The following is a 22,321-nucleotide window of genomic DNA, read 5'->3' as shown; positions in this document are numbered from 1 at the left end:
CAGGAGGGTTTGGGCTCCCTTCTGGCCCGATATTGTCGGGAAGTCGGCGGTCCTTCGGGGTGGGGGTGCGAGTGGTCCTGCCGGGGGGGGGGGGATGTATCGGACGTCGGGGCTCCCTCTTGCTCCGATCGTGGATGCGGGTGCGGGTGGGAGCGCGTGCGAGTGGTCGTTCGGGGTGGGGGTGCGAGTGGTCCTGCTGGGGGGGTGAATCGGGCGTCGGGCGGGGTGGGAACTATGTTTTAAAACTTTCGTATACCGCGCTCACGCATATAACGCGCGAGGGGTATGCGCGGTAGGTAAAAACGCGTATAACGCGCGCGTTATATGCGTGAAAATACGGTAGATACCCAGATATTTAATCGCCTTCGAAGCCCAACAAAACGGAAATCTCCCCGATAAACACTGTACATCATCTGCAGTCAAAGTGACTCCCAACAACTCAGATTTATCCTTATTAACAGTAAAACCAGACACCGATCCATATTCCCCAAAAAGTTCTAGCAAAATAGGGAGGGACAATTCAGGAACCCGCACATACAATAGGACATCGTCAGCAAACAATGCAATTCGGTGTTCCTGATCACCAACCCAAACCCCTCTCAATTCCAAATGCTCCCGAATTTGAATAGCCAGAGGCTCAATTGACAAAGCAAACAAGAGCAGGGAGAGAGGGCAGCCCTGTCACGTTCCCCATTCAATCGAAAAAAAATCTGTATATCCCCCATTAACCCTAATAGTCGCCCTCGGAGACCGATAAAACGCCCGCACCCAGGTTAAAAAGAAAGCTCCACACCCCATCCGCTCCATGACCTGCCATAAAAAGTCCCATCCCACCTGATTGAAAGCCTTTTCCGCATCAATAGCTAATAGAGCCACCTTATCCGGAGTCTGCTGCGCAGCCCAAAGGAGATGTAAAGTTCTTCTAATATTGTCACTAACTTGTCGCCGCTGAATAAACCCCGACTGGTCCATATGTATCAATTTAGGCAAGCACTTCCCCAACCGGAGGGCCAAGACCTTGGCCAAAATTTTTGCATCAGTATTTAAGAGTGAGATGGGCCGATATGCACCACACCCAGAGGGGTCCCTCCCCGGCTTAAGCAATACTGAAATACCCGCCTCTCCCATAGAAGGAGGTAGCAGATTACCCCACCGCACCCCATTAATAACTCGTTCCAGTAAAGGAGCTAGAACATCCCGATACTGTTTGTAAAAATTGTTGGTGTACCCATCTAAACCCGGTGACTTTCCCAATTTCAATTGAGTGATAACCCCTACAACTTCCCCCAAGGTTATAGGCTCATTAAGATGTTCCATGTTGGAGTTCCCCAGCTGCGGTAGATTCACCTTATTCAAGAATGCCGTGATAGACTCCAATGTACCCCCTCCACCTTCCCATATAATTTGGTGTAAAAAGAGAGAAAAATCTTTTTAATGGCCCCCATCAGTACACTGATTAATCCCCTCTACATCCCTGATGCATGTAATAGTGGCTCAAGCTTGCCTCAACTTGATATACCGAGCCAGACGCAAGCCAGCTTTATTACTATACTCGTACACGGTTTGGCACAATCTTAGTCTATAAAAATCAATTTCCTCCATCTGCAAAAGAGAGAGCTCATTATGCACTTTCAGGAGCTGTTCAAACACCCCTGGGTCCAGAGAATGCTGGTGCTGCCTCCCCCAGAGAAATTAAACTCTCCCTAAGAAATAAAGCCCTTCTTTCTCGCACTCGCTTGAGGCGAGCACCCCATTTAATAAAGACTCCTCGGATTACAGCTTTAAGAGCATCCCACAAAATGGAATCACTAACCTTATCATTATCATTATACTGCAAATAGTTATCAATAGCTTCTCCCACCTCACGCACCACCTTAGTATTCTTTAATAAAGACTCTAAGCCTCCAGAAAGTACGGGTGTTCCCTATGTCCCAGAAGCCTTCACACGCTACCCAAATGGGAGCGTGATCAGAAATATGTATGGCTTCAATTTCAGCTGCCCTGATCCCCCCCCCCACTGATTACGATGAGTCCAAATACTATCAATCCTAGCATAAGAACAATGAACAGAAGAGTAATGGGTATATGACCTCTGGGAGGGGTGTAACAATCGCCAACAGTCAATCAAACCCAGGGAGGACATTAAGGCAAGAAAGGCCCAACGAGGGGCTCGTGAAGAGGTCCGAAGTCCTCCCTGAGAATGATCCATCGTCACATTGGGAATGAGATTAAAATCCCCCCCCCCAAATATACTGACCTCACCACAAAGTTCACCAGGTCCTCCTTAAGAGAGGCATAAAAGGCTGCCTGACCCTCATTAGGACCATAAACATTAAGCACAGTAATAGAGCGGTCCTGTAATGTGCCCTGTATCGCCAGGCATCTCCCCCTGGGATCTCGATAAACCTTCTGAACTACTAAACCCAATCCCTTGCGGATAAGAATTGCCAGTCCTCCCACTTTTCTAGTAGTCGTCCCACTTTGATGCGTCCATATTTGCTCAAAATTAGATGATCGTAAAACGCCCACATTTCTGGGCCGCAAGTGGGTCTCTTGAAGCATACAAATATCCCACTGCAAGCGAGTCAATTCACGATACACTATACTGCGTTTACCTGGACTGTTCATTCCATGATCCAATAGTAAGAAGTCCCCCCCTCCCCTCCTGCAAGAAGCCGAGCCCTCAGCGAAGGACCAGCCAGTCCGTAGAAAGTGAAAGTTACCCCAGGTGACTAGCCCAATCTGCTCCCCTTAACTCTAATGCACAAGTAACAGCACGAAGAACAGCAAAATAAGCTAGAAGTAAACAGCAAAAAATGCAAAGCCAATATCAAAGGGAAAGACCGGAGACATCACACCACCCAGTGATACTCCCAGTCCCAACAGTCCAAAAGATCAGTAGAAAAGTACTGCAAGGGCATCAGGTCCCCATTTTGGCCGTGTGCTTTCCCGAGCGCAAAACAGTAGTCCATGTCCCATTCAGTCCCGATGTACTAGCTGGTTCCAGCAAAGGCACTTGCTCAGGAATGTTCACACAACCCAGCTCTCTCATGGCAGACCAGGCTTCCACCACTGTAGTTACTCGCCGAGACCTCCCATTGACTGTAAGCCATACTCCAAAGGGGAAAAGCCAGCGATATTTGTGTCCACCCTCCCGCAAGGCCTGCGTTACTTCCTTAAATGCCTTGCGTTTCTGCAACGTGGACCAGGCCAGATCTTGATATACTCACACCTCCAGCTCTTTCCAACGGAAATGGTGATGGCGTCTCGCCATCTGCAAAACCCACTCCTTGAGGGCATAATCAGCAAAACAGGCTATAATATCCTTAAAACCAGGACCTTTTGCTGGACCCAAGCTCCGGTGTGCCCTCTGTAGATGAATCTCATCAGGCACCGCAGCTTCATCCACACTAAGGAGACTACGACAAAACTCCTGCACCACACTCTTGCAGTCGCGGTACACCTCCCCCTCCGGAATTCCTTTAAAACGCAGGTTACAGCGGCGCGATCTATTTTCAAGATCTTCCACCTGCGCCTGTAAATCCTGTAGCTCCGTGGAGAGGCGAGCCGCTGATTCTTTGACCCCCAATACTGAGGTAAACAACACCTCCACGTGGTCTTCAGAGGCCAATACTCGGGCTCCCAGCTCTCCCACATCCGCACGAAGCTCTGCCAAAGCTGCTTTCACATCCACTCTCACCCCTACCATCTCTTCCTTGAGCTCCCGAAACCACAGCTGAATAGATTTGTGCGCCTCTGCACCAAGCTCCAACTGGACGCCTCGGTCCCTGCATCCGCCAACTCCACTTGCAACGAGGGCCCCGCACCCATCTTGAGCGGCTCTCCAGTACTCCCCGGCACTTCGCTCGCCTGTTTCTCTCCACTATCGCCAAAAAACTTAAACTTGTCCAGTTTTTTCCGAGTCACCATAGCCACGGCAACCGCGGAACGACTCGAAGGCTTTGCTAGCACAGCGCAGGAAGCTTTAAACTCCTTTATTTTCCTCGGCCCCTACGGAGCTCACAATTCAGGCAGTCATACACTAGGATGACGTCACTTCCTCCGCCGTATCATTAGATTTTTATGTAGTAGATATCAAAGTGCTATTGTGTAATAACTTGTTGAATTATATTATTTTGTGCACTTGTTGTCAAATTTGAAAATAAATAAAGAATTATAAAAAAAAAAAGAAAATGAAGGATGTAAATTAAAAAACTAAGGCCGGTATTGGACAGACCTGCATGGTCTGTGTTCCATATATGGTGATTCGGTTAGGATGGGCTGGGGTAGGCATCAATGTGAACTCTACTAATAAGGAGCAGGAGGATGTTACTGGTCAGACTTTACAGTAGATGTCCTGCAAACAACGGGATGGTTGAATAGGTTGGAGTGAGCTTGCACGGCAACTTCAGCATTTGGAACCTAGAACAATACCAGACTTTACAGTCTACGGCCCAGAAATATCAAAGAAGAGACAAGTTAATCTAATCATGTACAGTGGTACCTTGGATTACGAGCATAATCCGTTCCAGGAGCATGCTCGTAATCCAAAATGCTTGTTTATCAAAGCGAGTTTCCCTATAGGAAATAATGGAAACTCGCTTTGATAGGTTCCCACCCTCCCCCCCCACCCGAGGCCAGCAGCGCTGCTCCCCCCCCCCCACGAGAATTGGCATTGCTCCCCCCCGAAGGCCCCCCAGCGAACCGGCACCCTCCCCTCCCACGATCCGGCACCTCCCCGCAGCCATCGGGCACCCCCCGCCGCGACCTGAGGTCCCCCCAACCCACCTGAACCCTCTTCTTACTTTGATGTAGCCTCCGCACTGGCACCAGCATGTCCAGTGCTGTGCCGGTGCCCAAAAATCTGCCTCCGGTGCTGGGCCTTGAGCATGTGCGCATGCTCAAGGCCTGAGAGTTCACGTTGGACGTTCGACGTGAAACTCTCAGGCCTTGAGCATGCGCACATGCTCAAGGCCCAGCACCGGAGGCAGATCTTCGGGCACCGGCACAGCACAGGACATGCTGGTGCCAGTGCAGAGGCTACATCAAAGTAAGAAGAGGGTTTGGGTGGGTTGGGGGGACACGGTCCATCTTCGTTCCTTCCTCCCCTCCCAGCGCCTGGAGGCGTTGGTAAATCTGAGCCGACAAGTCTCGAGATCGACCTCGGTTTCGGCATGACAAATGATGACGCTCCTCGGCCATATGGTCTCCACCATCCACGTTACCCCGCTTGCCCGCCTTCATCTGCGGTTACCACAGTGGTCTTTGGCCTTACAATGGCGTCAGGTTCGGGACCTGATCAACCGCCACGTGACAGCGACTCACTCCTTGCAAAGATCGCTCCGTTGGTGGCAAGACTCTTCGAATCTTTCCAAGGGTTTGCTCTTTCTCACCCCTCCACACCACAAGGTCCTAACCACGGACTCGTCGGAGTATGCTTGGGGGGCTCATGTAGACGGTCTCCACACTCAAGGTCTGTGGTCCACAGAGGATCGTTGCTGCCACATCAACATGCTGGAGCTCCGGGCCATTTACCTCGCCGCGGTGGCCTTCCAACACCTGCTTCGCGACTGGGTGGTTCTCGTCCGCACGGACAACCAGGTGGCGATGTACTACGTAAACAAGCAAGGAGGGACGGGGTCATGGTCCCTCTGCCAAGAGGCTTTGCGGCTCTGGGAGTGGGCGATCTCCCAAAACATCTCCCTTCGAGCGGTTTACATACAGGGAGAACAAAACTGCCTGGCGGACAGGCTCAGCCGCCTCCTCCAGCCACACAAGTGGTCCCTGCATTCCCAGGTCCTGAGACAGGTGTTCGACACTTGGGGGACTCCCCAGATAGATCTGTTCACCTCCCCCGACAATCAAAAACTGCCTTTCTTCTGTTCAAGGATATACTCCCCAGACCATCTCAAGGCCAATTCCTTCCTCCTCGATTGGGAGGGAAAATTCCTCTATGCGTTCCCACCGTTTCCTCTGATTCTGAGGACGCTGGTTCATTTGAAATCGGTGAGGGCCACTCTGATCTTGATTGCTCCTCGATGGCCCCGCCAGCCTTGGTTTTCCCTACTACATCAACTCAGTATCAGGGAACCCCTACTTCTGCCTGTATTTCCCTCTCTGCTATCTCAGAGTCGGGGCTCACTGTTACATCCCAATCTTCAGTCTCTTCATCTAACTGCTTGGTTTCTTTCCCCTTGACTTCTGACCCCTGTATCTCAGTCAGTCAGAGAAGTGCTGGAGGCTTCTCGGAAAGTCTCGATCAGACTATGCTATTCCCAGAAGTGGACTAGATTCTCGTCCTGGTGCTCCTCTCACCGCCAGGACCCGGTGTCAGTCCCCGTGCCCTTGGTTCTGGAGTATTTGCTTCATTTGTCTCACTCTGGCCTAAAGACCAATTCCATTCGAGTACATCTTAGTGCGATAGCTGCTTTCCATTAGCCCCTGGAGGGGAAGGCTCTTTCACTCCATCCCTTGGTCTCTCGCTTCATGAAGGGTCTTTTGAATGTTCATCCTCCTCTCAAACCTCCTCCTGTGGTTTGGGATCTGAATGTGGTTCTGGCCCGACTCATGAAACCTCCGTTTGAGCCTATGGATAAGTGTCATCTTAAATTTCTCACTTGGAAAGTGATCTTCCTACTCGCCCTCATGTCTGCTCGAAGAGTTAGTGAGCTGCAAGCTTTGGTGGCGGACCCACCTTTTACTGTATTCCATCATGACAAGGTGGTCCTCCGCACTCACCCTAAGTTTTTACCTAAGGTGGTGTCTGATTTTCATCTCAACCAGTCCATTGTTCTGCCGGTGTTCTTTCCCAAGCCCCACTCTCATCCTGGAGAAGTGGCGCTCCACACTCTTGACTGCAAGAGGGCGTTGGCTTTTTACCTTCAACGCACTCACGCTCATCGGACGGCCCCCAATTGTTTTTGTCCTTTGACCCTAACAGATTGGGGCGTCCAGTTTCCAAGCGCACCCTGTCCAACTGGTTGGCTGCTTGTATTTCTTTCTGCTACGCTCAGGCTGGTCTCGCGCTGCATGGTCGAGTTACGGGACATAAAGTCCGAGCTATGGCAGCTTCGATAGCCTTCCTCAGGTCTACGCCGATCGAGGATATCTGCAAGGCTGCCACGTGGTCTTCGGTTCATACTTTCACCTCTCACTACTGCCTGGATACACTGTCCAGAAGCGATGGCCGGTTCGGCCAATCGGTGTTACGTAATCTGTTTTCTTAAATTGCCAACTTCCCTCCACCCCTTCGTTATTAGCTTGGAGGTCACCCACATGTGAGAATATCATGCCTGCTTGTTCTGGGATAAAGCACAGTTACTTACTGTAACAGGTGTTATCCAGGGACAGCAGGCATATATTCTCACAACCCGCCCACCTCCCCGGGGTTGGCTTCTTTGCTGGATATGTTAACTGGAGACCACGAGGAGGGGATGCGCCCTCTAGTGGAGCAGGAGGCACACATGCGTGGTGCAGCACAGCAAGCTTGAATCTTCAATCAAGTTTGCTTGAAATGCTGTCCGCATCGGGGCTCCGTAGATGACATCACATCTGGTGCCGGTTCGCAGGGGGAGCGCTAGCAAATCGAGGTGCGCTCGGTTTACGAGGCACCAAGTTTGCAAATGTTTTGCTCGTCTTGCAAAACACTCGCAAACCGGTGCACTCGTAAACCGAGGTACCACTGTATTTTTTAATGAGTATAACTTATGGACAGACTGGATGGACCGTTCAGGTCTTTATCTGCCGTCATTTACTATGTTACTATCTATGTGGCTTGCTATTGATGGCTTGTTTAAGGTTCTATACACTTCACAAAATACACAGTGGGTGACATAATCTTTGGTTGTTTAAGGTAGAGAATGACACGGTGACAAAATTCATCACCGTTCCCGTCCCCGCAGATAACCGCGGGAAACCATCTTCATGTCATTCTTTAAGGAGAGTGGGAAGAATCAGAGTATGAATGGCCACAACCATTGACCCACAAGCTTTGCTTTGAAGAATGCTGGTGTAGAAGGATTGAGGTTGAAATAGACACTAGAAAATGACATGGGATTATTTCCCGCGGTTATCCACGGGGACGGGAACGGTGATGAATTTTGTCACCGTGTCATTCTCTAGTTTAAGGTTCTGTCAGAGCATTTTAAATATTTATCTACTACTGTCTGTGTTAACTAAGCAAAAAGGTAGGTAGTCTTCTTGGAATCCAAGTTAATATGCTGACCTGAGATACAGGGGATTTGGTTAAAGTCAGTTTAGAAATACATCGGAAGTTAAGAGGAACTGAAAAATTAAAGCTCAGAGGAGGAATCTTTGCCTTATCAATTTTTCTAAGCTACCACTTATCTCAGCAAGAGAGACATTATAAGAAGTTTAGGCAGAATTACTGAAACTGCTTTCAGATTCTTTGCTTGTGTCTTATTTTCCACTCTCAAAAAGAGTCCAATAGCCTGTTTGGAGCCTCTAGCCATTTAGATTACTAAATTTGTGTTTGAGCTTCATTGAGATGTAATAATTAGGTTATTTTTTCATCATGGTCAAAATTTATTTCATAAATTCAAAATTAGATACATTGGGGGGAAATTTTAAAGCTAGTCAGCAAAGGAAGAAACTGTTTTTACCTATGCAACCAAGAGTACTACAGATAGCATCATCAGTCTTTATTCAATTTCCTTGCAAATGTATCATTAAGTATTAAGTTATATCCTTTTTGATCCTCCATAGCTTTAAGTAGCAAAATTGTAAGGTCCTTAATATGTAGCTGGGTGTTTCCTGTTTTGTGCATGTAGTGGAATCTTTGCTATTTCCACTTCTGCCTGTTACGTAGAGATATTTTATTTTATTATTTCCAACCCTCCCTATATTGGGGACTTAATAAAAGACAAAAAAAAATTCTTATTCTTTTGTTTTTCACTATTGGGAATTTTCTTTATTGATTTTGGTGAATTTGTCTTTAATCCAAATACAAGTAATACTTTATTATTGAAAATTATGAATATCAGTTTTTGTTTGTTTAAAAAAAAAAAAAGGGGAGGGTGCAAAGAGAACAAGGCTTTCCACAACAAACATTTATCCTGCATTTATACACAGCTTGGTTACTCAGGACAACTGACAGTTTGAATCTTTCAAGGACTAGAGTTGTGCATGGATGAAACAGATTAGGGTTTCTTGTAAATAAGTAACTACCGTATTTTCACGCACATAACCCGCATACGTGTATAACACGCATACGCGTATAGCGCGCGGGAACAAAGCATTGCTGAAAAAAAAAAAAAATCTATATAGCACACACACGCGTATACCGCGCATGCTGCTATAACCTCCTCCCGCCACCCCCGCTTACTCCCTATTCTGGCCTGCGAACTGGCATCCTCCCCCCCCGATCATACATCCCCCCCAGCACCGCAAAGACATCGCTTACCCGATTGGGCACCGGCACCAGCATCAATGCACAGGACGTGCCAGTGCCCAAAGATCCTCCCTCACCTGGGCTGGGCTGGGTGGTGCGATGGAGATCCTCCCTCTTCCCTGTGCTGGGCTGGGCTTTGAGCATTTGCGCATGCTCAAAGCCTTCTGGTCTCGCTCTCTCCGAAATTCTGAATCTGAGAATCTTGGAGAGAGCAAGACCAGAAGGCTTTGAGCATGCGCAAATGCTCAAAGCCCAGCCCAGCCCAGCCCAGGGAAGAGGGAGGATCTCCCTCGCCCCGCCCAGCCCAGCACAGGCGAGGGAGGCTCTTCGGGCACTGGCACGTCCTGTGCATTGGTGCTGGTGCCGGTGCCCAATCGGGTAAACGATGTCTTTGCGGTGTGGGGGGGATGCTGGATCGCAATGAGAAAAAAAAAATTGTATAACGCGCATGGTTATACTCAGTTTGTAAAATCGTGTATAACGCACGCGTTATATGCGTGAAAATACGGTAATGCCTAAATTTGACTAGAGACTAAAATTAGAAATGATCATTACCTGGTCTGTTGTCTGTTGGTGGGGATAAAAGGTCTCTCATCTGAGCATCTTTTAGACCTTCCACCCACTGGACATCCAGAGTTCTGAGTAAAGGACAACTGGAACTACATAATGCGGAAGCAGCAATCCAGGAGCATCCCGAGAGCAACAAGTCTCGAAGACCTAATGAGTAACAAAGAGGCTTTACAAAGAAGATCCCGAGCACTAGATAAAATGACAAAGTTAAAGATTACAAAAATAAAAGCTAATAAGTGTGGATCTGTTACTGAGGAAAGGGGAAAAGAAACTGAATGGGTAAAATAAATACTTTTTTTTTTTCAATTCTTTATTATTTTCAAACTTACAGTAAGTGTTACAATAAATACAACATTTTATACTTCAATATCACACTTAATATATCATTAATATCCATTTCAGAATTAGTCCCCCTCCCTCCTAAACAATCATAATGCCCAACATATAACATTTATATAATAAACCTCATTACATTATATTTAAATTCATTACCCTAACAGATTTCCCCCCTCCCCCCTCCCAGATGTGCATGTTTATAGGGGGAAATAAATACTAAAAAATACAAGCCTGTACATATAGATCCCCTCAGGGAATAGTGATGGGCAGAACCTGCCAAAAGGTTTATTTGTGAAGGATTTGTATAACAGAGAAAAAATCTCAAGAGGAAGATCAGATCAAAGCAGGTAACAACTTTTTCTATGGGAAAACACTTAGGGCTCCTTTTACTAAGCCTCGTTAGGGCTTTAACGCGCGGAATAGCGCACGCTACATTTCCGTGTGTGCTAGACCTTAACGCCAGCATTGAGCTGGCATTAGTTCTAGCTGCGTAGCGTGCGGTAATTTCCTGCATGCGCTAAAAACTCTAGCGCACCTTAATAAAAGGAGCTCTTAAAAAAATGACTCACAGGTATATACTGCCGTTCGCAATCTGGCATTTTGTATAACTGAAGGTACAATCCCCATAATGGGGCAAGTATAAAATTAGCAGATGCAGGGACCTCCCACACTGCACATAGTTCTCCCACTCTTTTTATTTATTTATTTTAACAAAAGACCTCTGTCACAGATCTGTTCACGTATGCAAAACATAACAAAAATCCAAGCTAGAGATTGAATTATCATAAAGGCCCAGATTCTCTGGCACCTAAACGTAGGCACCTAGATTGGTGTGCTTAGCCAATCTAGGCGCCTAAATTTATTATTTAAAAAGCTTCATCGACACCAATAATTGGCAATTAACAACTTGCAATTGATGTTAATTGCATTTAATTGGATGGAAGACACCTAGTCCAAGGTGCCTATCAGAAAGAAGTCGTGGTTAGGGGCGGATCATGGGAAGGTTTCACACGTAGGCACCTGTTTTGGACTTAGCGGTATTTAGGCCAAGAAAACCCAAATATAATATAAATATAATGCTCTAAGGCTAGAATTCCTATCGATGCCTAAGACCACTTTAGGTGCCGCTAGATGCGATTCTATAAAGTGTGCCTAACTTTTATAGAATCATACCTAAGCGCCATTTATAGAATCAGGCCGAAACTATATTGGCACATCTAGCATTAAACATTTTTTCCAGTTTTATTTTCTTTCAAACAACGGGACCAAAACTACAAACTCAAAGGATAGCCTCAATCTTAAGTACTACCTAATTTTTTGTCCATTTTGAAGTGTATATTTTTGTGTGTGTTATGTGTAACATTTTATGAATCTGAAACTCCTAAATCCCATTTTTAGTATCAGAATGGACCTCAAAACTGCAAAATCAAATCTCATTTATCACAGTTTCTGCTAAAACATTTATCATCAGTCCATGATAATCCCTCTATGAATATTTCTTTCATCCACTAAAAATTATTCACTTACCTTAATCTGTAGAAGGAATCCCAGCTCCGACATGACATGTTTCAAAAACTTCTGCTTCAGGGAACTCAGAATTTTTCTGCGTTGAGGTCCATTCCGATACTAAAGAGTGGGATTTAGGAGTTTCAGATTTTTTTGATATGGGATACTTGTGCTTATCTCATTAAAAGTGTAGTACTATTCATGTTTTTATGAATACATACATATGAATTAATTACAGCCCAAAAAAATTAGGCAATATTTAAGGGTGAGGCTCTGTTGAGTTTGTGATTCTGGTCCCCCAGTTAAAAAAAAAAAAAAAGTTTATGTAAAATGTTAGAAACCAATCCTCAACCCCCAAACATATGCAACACTTACATCACTTTACCGGCACCTCCATTAAATTAGTTTCAGTGAGACCCTTCAAACAAATATCATTTCTTTGGAGTAGGCCTTTTTGGCCCACGGCTCTTTACCTGGAAGTCTGTTGATAAGCCAGCTCAGTTGTTTTTTGGATATGTTTGTCCAGCTGAGGTCCAAGGATGCAGGCTGTCTTCTAATAATGCCACTAAGCATAAGTGGTGTGATGGATTTACAGCGGTTTAAATCTATTTTGGTCCACAATCGTTTATCACAGCACCTTTAAAAACCAATATTGTTCATTTTTTTAAATTTAATATTGTTATAATGCTTGCCAAAGCCCTTACAAAATACAGCAGCACTTAAAATCCAATATTCCACTGGATACCTCCTATGCTATTAGGGAGCTCAACCCTAAACGCTAACTATATTTGCTAAAGCCTAGCTAATGAACCAAATACGTTATTACAGAGGGACCCCCCAAAATGTCATTTTACACCTTGAAAAACAAAAGACCTCTTACATGCTTAAAAACTGATACAAAGCTCACAAACCATAAAAATGCATTATTAAGGGCCCCTTTTACAAAGCTGCGTGAATTGAATGGGCTTCGGTGCATTTACCATAGCAACATTATTACTGTGGCTTTGTAAAACAGGACCTATGAATTAGATATACAGTGGAACCTTGGTTTATGAGCATAATTCGTTCCAGAAGTATGCTCGTAAACCAAATTGCTCATATATCAAAGCAAGTTTCCCCACAGGAAGTAAGGGAAACTCGCTTTGATTTGTTCCACCTCCTCCCCCCCCCCCCCCCACTGAGGCTACCGGCGCTGCTCCATACCCTCCCCCTTGAGGCCACTGACGCTGCTCCATACCACCCCCCCCCCCCCCCGCGATCCAGCATCCCTGCCTGCAAACCAGCATCCTCCCCCCCACTCGCGTCGCCCCCCCCTTCCCCATGATCCTACATCCCCCCCCCCCCAACGACATCGCTTACCTCGATTGGGCACCGGCACCAGCACCAATGCACAGGAGGTGCCAGTGCCCGAAGATCCTCCCTCTTCTGGCCTGGGCTGGGCGGTACGATGGAGATCCTCCCTCTTCTCTGTGCTGGGCTGGACTGGGCTTTGAGCATTTGTGCATGCTCAAAGCCTTCTGGTCTCGCTCTCTCCGAGATTCTCAGATTCAGAATCTCGGAGAGAGCGAGACCAGAAGGCTTTGAGCATGCACAAATGCTCAAAGCCCAGTCCAGCCCAGCACAGAGAAGAGGGAGGATCTCCATCGTACCGCCCAGCCCAGCCCAGGCCAGAAGAGGGAGGATCTTCGGGCACTGGCACCTCCTGTGCATTGGTGCTGGTGCCCAATTGGGGTAAGCGATGTCATTGCGGTGCTCGGGGGTGGGGGGGGATGTAGGATCGCCGGGGGGGGGGGAAGGGAGAGACGATGCGAGCGGGGGTGGGGATATCGGATTGCTGGGGGGTGGAATTCATAAACCGAGTCAAACTCGGTTTCCGAGGCACTGATTTTGTGAATGTTTTGCTCGTCTTGCAAAACACTTGCAAACCGGTGCACTCTTAAACCGAGGTTTGACTGTATCTTTAAGTAGTTACACTTGGGGTGGGAGGAAGGGTGGGAAGATATTATTAATATGAAGAGGGTATGGTTACTGGGTAAATAAATGTCGCTATGTTTTATTCTATAATCATTGAATGGGGTGGGAGAAAATGAGTGGTTATATATGTAAGTTGATGTGCTTAAATTGATGTTTTATGTGCTATATATTCATGTATTGTACTTTTCAAGTATGGAAAATCAATAAAGAATTATACAAATGATAATGCTGGAGATTTGCAACCTGGAAGCAACTGTTCATAACCTGAGAGTGGAACTCTAAGACAGGTCACAGAAGATCAAATGAGTGACCATTAGAAGCCAGCGACCATACATATACTAATCATTTGCTTTTAATGTGAAATAGAAGTGACAGTTCAGTATTTTGGATCAACTGCAACACACTGCTCCTTGTTTTAGTTATTCCAAGGTACAGTGTGTTACAGTAGTCCAGTCTGGATAACCATTCCCTGAACTACAGTTCTAAAATCAAAAGGAGTCGACTATCAGCTTTAAATGATGTAGTATATAAGTAGCCAAAACAGGTCTGAATAGTTTTATCAATTTGACACATCATCGTTAAACCAGAGTCCAGTTTTATCCCTAATACTGTCATTTTCTTTTGACCAATAAGTCTACACCCAATACATCCACATCCTCTGGCCACATTTCTTCACTACCCTGTCCACAAGTATTACTTCAGTCTTTTCCACGTTCAAACTCAAACCATGGGCATTCATCCAATCCACAACTTTCAACATGCAGGATTCTAATTTATTTTTCAGATCTTTCTCTATCTATCAACTGAAAAAAACATCATCTGCATATTGTCTAGAATGGAAGTTTGATGACTCAAAAACATTTCCCAATTACACCAGATTAACATTGAACAATAATGCCAACAATATGATCCTTGAGGAACTCCACTTCCTACAGAGGCTTTTGTGGACACTTCAACCCCATTTGATACATGAAAAGTCCTATCAAATAAATAAGATGTAAACCACTGGGAAGACTTTATCACTCATCCTTAGTTTTTCCAATTTCATAAACAACAACTGTAAGTTTACCAAGAACATCTAATAAAATCATGCAATATGTTGCAATGGGTTTGTGTCCCAGGATTCCATAGGGTGGACTACAGTATAATCAAATTACACAAAGAATTTAAATTATGTCTCTTACCATCTGTTCCAGGTTTTGCAGACTCTCATACATATGCACAAGTCTCTGTGAGGGAGGTAGCTAAATACAGCCATCCACACCTCCCTTTGCATGACATGAGCTTCACCACCGTCCAAAGGTAAAGAGTCTGGAGGTGGACTAATAGGTGGAGGTCTTATTACATGGCGCTCCATCTGAATACATTTGGGAGGCGATAAGGCTGGGGCTGGGCGTGTTATCACTCTTGGGGTGCTCCGGAGATTAGGGACAATCTGATGCCTAAGCTCTATTGGGGATCCATTCAGTTCTTTGCTAAACCTGTGCAGTTTCTCGCTACTGCTGAAGGACCGTTTGGGTTCCTCATTTTCACTCTCTGGCTCAGATTTGATGAGCTGGTGGTTCTCGTTTGCAAGGCTATTCTCAGTTTTTTGAATTTCCTGATTCAGCTCCTTGCTCAATTCCTTACTCAGTTCTTTGTTGGGGAGCCTCCGTTTTCGCCTCTTGGCCTTCTTTTTCTCATTTGGTTCCGCCCCCTCAGTGCTAGGGCCTGCTGTTGGAGAGCTGGCTCTTGACTGGTCGCTCTCTCTTGCTTTGGGTGGTGCTTCAGGCATGTCTTCCTCTGGTTCTTGCTTCACATGCCGCAACATTTTGGCAAGGACTGTACGGTCATCTGGAGTTTTCCACAATTTCCTCTACAAAGGCAACATTAAAAAAAGAGTTAAACATCAAAGCGGACAAAAATGTAGCAGCACATACCATAGAATTTATTTGATATACCGCAAATATAAAACACAGGTTAAAATCTCAGCGGTTTACAATATAAAAATGTATATACAAAATAGAAAGAGGGGGAGGGAGACAAATATAGACAAATTAACAAAATTGAAAACGTAGGGAAAGGAAGAGAATGGGTAGGTTACAATAAAAGCAAGGAGTGGGGAAAGGGAAGGAGTGAAACATAAAAAATAAGGATAACATACTGAGCATGGTTGATTTCTGCCCATACCTCTTGGATTTTGATGGAAGTGCCGAAGAAAGGTAAATTGCCTACAGTTATATCTGGAGGCAAAGTATAATGTGCAGAGAAGGAAAAGTACGGAAAATACCGGAGAGTGTAAGTGAAGTGTCGGAAAAAGATAATATGCTATAAATGCATATTGAGTGTTGAGATTAAAGCTTACAGTGTAGCAAATTATGAGCAAGGGAATTAGAGTCCTCTAGGCAAGAAACTGCGCTCTAGGACAGTAAAGGCATAGAGTCCGATCTCCAATCCTCCCAATCTTGGTCTGCCTGGTCACTCAGGCTGGGCATCAAATTCCTTAGCAGTGAGGAGGTCTCCTAAAATGGAATTTCTCCCCAGTCCAAAGCCAGTATATCCGCAGGCAGCACAGAGTGTCCCAAACCCATCAAATAGGCTTTCCAGAGGAGATTAATGAAATCTGTGGTAAACCTCTGTACAGGAGGCCCCAAAGACCCCTGCATGACTTCAGACTGATTTCTCTTGGGCTTCACCACTTCCATGATCTTGCATTTCACATATTCATTGTTCGGGGTCTCTTAAGATTTCTTCACTTCCACCCGGACCCCCTGCAGTTCTCCATCTCTAGAAGACTCAGAAGAGACTAAGCCTGAGGCTCCTCCTGCCCTACCCTTGTGTGCCCTGAGATACATGGACATTCCTTGGCCAACCATTCAGCACAAAACTGGCATGATATGGGGCAGAACAGCCTGCAGAGTCCATCTCAGTCTTTTGAGGCAGATGGAGGATTAAGAAAAAAAAAAAAAAGAGATTGTTTAACCCAAGATGGCTGCCGCCAGCAAATTCAGTATGTTGAAAATAGTCACTCCATACAAAAATATGCAATAGCCTATATAAACTTCTTATCCACTCCTAATCGAACTCTGCTCAGAAACATGAAGGCAGTTATCACCGCCTCACCACCCAATCATTGCAGTGTTCAATATAGATCAAGACTGTTACTAATTATTAATACTTAAGCTACTACTTGTTGTATTATAAGAGCTTAAGAATGTATTTCCAATTTAAGAGACTTAGCTTTTAAGAATGTCTCAGGTTCCGACGTGCCACGTTTTGACTACTGCTTCAGGGAACCAACAGTTAAGTTTAAGCGTTTTTGAACAGGGTGTTGTCTCTGAAACGAGTAATAAAATAAAAGTTAGTTGTAATATTTTATTTAACAAAATTTCTAAAATAACGTTGTTACTACTACCTCTTAATGGCTTAAAAGGAAGGGACTCACCAAAGGCTTTATATGCGAAGCTTTTTCACTCGCGGTTAAATTCCTCTCCATGCTTCAACGGCTCTTAAGCTCTTATAATACAACAAGTAGTAGCTTAAGTATTAATAATCAGTAACAGTCTTGATCTATATTGAACACTGCGATAATTGGGTGGTGAGGCGGTGATAATTGCCTTCATGTCTCTGAGCAGAGTTCGATTAGGAGTGGATAACAAGTCTATATAGGCTATTGCATATTTTTGTATAGAGTAACTATTTTCAACATATTGCATTGACAATTTCTAGCCACTCAATATACAAGTATTGTTTAGTCCATTGGCCCCTGAGTTTTTTTTGATTGAGCCAGCAAATTCAGGGCAAAAACTGTCCATGGGGGGCTCCCCTGAAGTTAAAAAAAATTCTGAATAATAACTACCCCTTAAAAGGAAGTCTGCTGAGAGTAGCTTTAGAGGTGGAATCTCCAGCCCATTGTTTGATCTAGAGCATTCTGTATGCAAAGGCTGAATAAGCCGATGCTTTACTCATGGCATGAATAATGTCATAAGAGAGAATATTGGCTAGTATCTATATAAGAACTAATTAGAAATAATATTAAGATCCTCTGGCAAGTACATAAGAGAGCATCCACCACATAATCCACTCCAGACAAAAGGAGCTGAGGTACTGGCTCCTTACCCTCGCACTCCAGAGGACGTAGCCTGAAAAGACAGGCAAATGTCACAACGAATGCCACTGAAGTTGCTTTGACTTCCAAAGTCAATACCTCAAAAAGTCTCTTGAGAACCACATCTACTCAGTGAGCCAGCATATCCTTGAGCACTATACCGCCTTCGCTTAGAAGAGAGGTGTGCTTAATAACCTGTGCAACCCAAGGAATCCATTTTAGGCTGGGTAAAAATTTGATGGCATTCCTGTACTATAGGGACACAACTGCAAACCCTCTGGAAAATTAAACTGCTCAGTGACTAAGACATTAATGTCCAGATGCCAGGGAAACATAGAAGACTGAACCCTCACTCCACTCGTGAGGAAGAAGTAGATGGAACAGGCTGAGTGTCCAAATTCAGCTCACGCAAGGACTCAGAAATGAGATCCAGCAGAGCCATGGGCTTAAAGAAGCATAGGACTGTGGGATCAGCCACAGGATCCAAAGTTAAAACAGGATCCAAAGCGCCAGACTGCAGGCCTGCGTCCCCCAATATGGGAGGCAAATCTTGAGACAATAAGGGAACAATGGGAGACTCATCATCTGTCCCCCATCAAAAAGATCTCCCAAGTCCTGGGCAGAGGTAGATTGCGAGGCAAATGTATCCAAAAGGGCCGAGCCTTCACATGCAGAATCTGAAGTGCCGTCCGCCTTTGCCATGGAAGAACAACTTTCCTGAACAGCTTTCCACATTAACTTAATGAATTCAGGTGAAAGAGCCTTACCAAGTAGCATAGAAATACCTGAAGATGACTAATTTGTATCTCTTGGTTCTGTGGCTTCCTTGCCCTTTTGTACAGGATGGTCGCTGTTCCTAGGTCCAGAAAAGAAAATGCCTGAACCATTGGGTTAGCCGCCCTTTCTTCAGCCCGAGAGCAGATGCTCCCACCTCTCTTTCTCATGTATTTTAAATACAGTAGAACCTTTCGGGTTAAACCAGGAAATAGAGTGGATGTCCCTAGCGTGAATTCTGATTTGCTATTTTGTATCTCTGACATCAGTAGAGTGGGAGGGTTAAATATAACACAAGAAAACGCCATGGCCATCTTTGTTTTAAACCAGTGGTCTCAAACTCGCGGCCTGTCAGGTATTATTTTGAGGCCCTCGGTATGTTTATCATAATCACAAAAGTAAAATAAAAGAGTTTCTTGATCATATGTCTCTTTAGCTATAAATTACAATATTATTATTAAGACTTAGGGCTCTCTTTTTATCAAGGTGCGCTACGGGGGTTAGCGCGTCAGACATTTCATCACGTGCTAACCCCTGCGGCAAGCCAAAAAACTAATACCTCGTCAATGGAGGCATTAGCAACTAGTGCGGCAGGCAGCTGAACGTGTGGCATTCCGCGCATTAACCGCCTACTGCACCTTGATAAAAGGAGCCCTTAGCCAAAAGGAAAGATTTATAAACTATAAAGAGTTTTACCTCATGCAAAATTGTCATTTCTTTAAGATATTAACTATTTTTTCTGAGGCCCTCCAAGTACCTACAAATCCAAAATGTGGCCCTGCAAAGGGTTTGAGTTTGAGACCACTGTTGTAAACAAACTAATAGATCGGGATGGTGCAGAGCAATGTGATAAAGAGTAATTATTCATTTTAGTTTTAGAGTTTGAATGATATATCCCTAAAATAATGTTTTTATATATGTATAGAACCTTGCAGGGGTCTTTTCTTGATACAGCCTTTCGGCGAAACATGTCGAATGACAGGTCCTTTCCTGATATGAACGGCGAAACAAAAAGATAAGTTTTTAGCTCTTGGAGCTTCTAATAAGTGATCAAATTACTGAATATAGCACTTTAACAAAAGAAGCACTTTTTTTTTTTCAAATAAAGCACTTTATAGAAAAGTTAAAAAAAATATATTAAAAGAATTAACTGCGGGTCTAATGAGGAGGCCAGTGCCGAAAGTACTGTAGCCATTGAAAACACTTGGCTAATGCTGGCACTTCTGAGGACCTTGCTTACATAAATTATTTATATGATACTATTGTGGTTTGAATGATTGATTTAAATATAGTATCAATACGTTTGGCTGCATGATAACTTTACTTCACAGCATTCTCCTTTAAAAACAAACCATATAACTAAAATGCAACTCATGGAATCAAATATTACATGAAAGAAAAAGGGGCTAAAAGGAGTACCTTTTTCCTGAAGAGCTTTTCTTCTTTAACAAGTTTTAGCTGTTAGAAGAAAGGACAATAAAAGCAATGTAGATTAGTCATATAAGTAGATGTGTAAATCCACCATTTTTGACATTCCTTGAAGGCCATGCTTAGTGATCAAGAGAGGGGTGTACTTTATCTACTTAAAAGAGAAAATTGTACAGTGTATGGTACATTAACTGTCTTGTATATAAAGTTTTTTATTGATTTTTTCATATAACAACAAGTGTCATAAATTTTCATACAATTATCTTAATACACTTGATATTTCTATAATGTATTTTATATAAAACATATCTTATATTATTTTTATTATGATTTTACATATTATATATCTGTAATTATTTTTCTTATGAATTTATATAATATACATATTGTTATGATTTTATCAATTATTGTTTAATTATGAACCTTTTCCCCTCCCTTTATTATGTTGTTTTTATTTAAGAGTATCATCTATTATAATATTTTATTTATAATTTATGATAAAGAGAATAAAAAGTCCTCCCTATCCCTTCCCACCCTCCCTTCTTTAATCATTGTCTTATTATGGGAAAAATGAAAATCAGTCATTGCAAAAGTTTGTTAATGGTCCCCAAATTCTCTTGAACTTATCCATATATCCTTTTTGTGTTGCAAATGTACGTTCCATCTTATATATATGGCAAACTGAGTTCCACCAAAAATTATAGTTTAATCTGTCATAATTTTTCAAATTATGTGTTATTTGCTGTACTGCTACTCCAGTTAATATAAATAAAAGTTTATTGTTATTTGATGAAATTTGACTTCGAGCTCTCATTGCAGTACCAAACAAAATTGTATCATATGTCAAGGCTACCGGATTTTCTAACATCCTATTAATTTGAGGCCAAATTGATTTCCAAAATATTAATATAAATGGACAATAGAATAAAAGATGATCTAATGTCCCTGCTTCAAGATGACAATGCCAGCATCTATTAGACTTAGAGCTATCTCTTCTATGTAAACGTGTAGGGGTCCATAAGGCTCTATGTAAAATAAAAAACCAAGTTTGTCTCATAGAAGCTGACAATGTACATCTTAACCTCCAAGACCAAAGTCGTGGCCATTGAGATGCATTAATCTGATGCTTAATCTCAATGCTCCAAATATCTCTAAGACCATTTTTTTTTTTAATGTACATATTCAGATATTAATGTATATCACATTGCGGCCTGGTGACCCATGGAATCTATCTGAAAACATAAGAATTCCATACTATGATAGTTATTAAGGTTTTTCCATTCAGAGAACCCTGTCTGAATGGCCTGCTTCAATTGCATCCATCTGAAATATTGTGATTTATTCAAACCGAATTTATGTTGCAATTGTGAAAACTCAAGCAGTTTTCCTTTATTCATTACATCCTCTAAAATACGAATTCCAGCAATCATCCAATGTTTCCAGATAATTTTAAAACCACCAACTTTGATCTTTGGGTTGAGCCATATTGTTTGATTCGTTGATTTAGTTATTGGAATAGGAGTTAGATTACTTATATATCTTATAGTTTTCCAAGTATCAACAAATATTTTGTGATCCTTATATAACCTTGGCATTTGAATACTGATAACATGATTAAGACGTAAAGGAAACATTAATCTCCATTCTAACCAGAACCAATCTGGTATATGTTCAATGGGCTCTGGGAGGATCCAATACATACCCTGACGCATAATATAGGCTTGATGGTACCTATAAAAATTTGGAAAATTTACCCCTCCCTCCGCAATTGGTCTTTGTAAAGATACTAGAGCAATTCTGGGGTTTTTTCCAAGCCAAATAAATTTTGTTAACATCTTATCCAATTTTTTATAAAAAGACCCCTGAAAAAAAATTGGTATCATACCCATTTGGTAACAAACTATTGGTAATATCATCATTTTTACAGTTTGCACTCTCCCCCACCAAGATATGCACAAAGGATTCCATTGCTCACACATTTCTGACACTTTTTGTAATAAATTTTTTTCATTAATTTTCATTGTCTCATCCACAGTTTTTGTAATCCAAATTCCTAAGTATTTTAATCCTTCTTCTTTCCAAATAAAAGAAAATGAATCAAATAGACTTTTTGTACAATGTACATTGAGTGGAAGTACTTCTGATTTATTCCAGTTTATTTTATATCCTGAAATTTTTCCAAATTTTTCAATCAATTCAAGCAAATTTGGAATGGTTGTTTCCGGATTTCTCAAATA

At 43.3% G+C, this 22,321-nt stretch overlaps 1 protein-coding gene across 9 annotated transcripts in view; it reads right to left on the bottom strand.

Moving 5' to 3' along the window:
- KDM2B (lysine demethylase 2B) overlaps positions 1-22,321 on the bottom strand; it is a 336,356-nt gene that overhangs the window by 34,446 nt on the left and 279,589 nt on the right. For all 9 annotated transcript variants that reach the window (XM_033955541.1, XM_033955539.1, XM_033955538.1 and 6 more), the window contains 4 exons: positions 20,076-20,114; positions 14,980-15,650; positions 12,295-12,458; positions 9,965-10,126 (listed from right to left, as the gene is read on the bottom strand). In XM_033955541.1, coding sequence (XP_033811432.1) covers positions 9,965-10,126; positions 12,295-12,458; positions 14,980-15,650; positions 20,076-20,114 — 1,036 coding nt within the window. The remainder of the gene's footprint in view (positions 1-9,964; positions 10,127-12,294; positions 12,459-14,979; positions 15,651-20,075; positions 20,115-22,321) is intronic.

Source organism: Geotrypetes seraphini, chromosome 8, assembly GCF_902459505.1.
Source record: "Geotrypetes seraphini chromosome 8, aGeoSer1.1, whole genome shotgun sequence".
In the NCBI taxonomy this organism is placed as follows: domain Eukaryota; kingdom Metazoa; phylum Chordata; class Amphibia; order Gymnophiona; family Dermophiidae; genus Geotrypetes; species Geotrypetes seraphini.
This window is presented reverse-complemented; position numbering and strand designations above follow the sequence as displayed.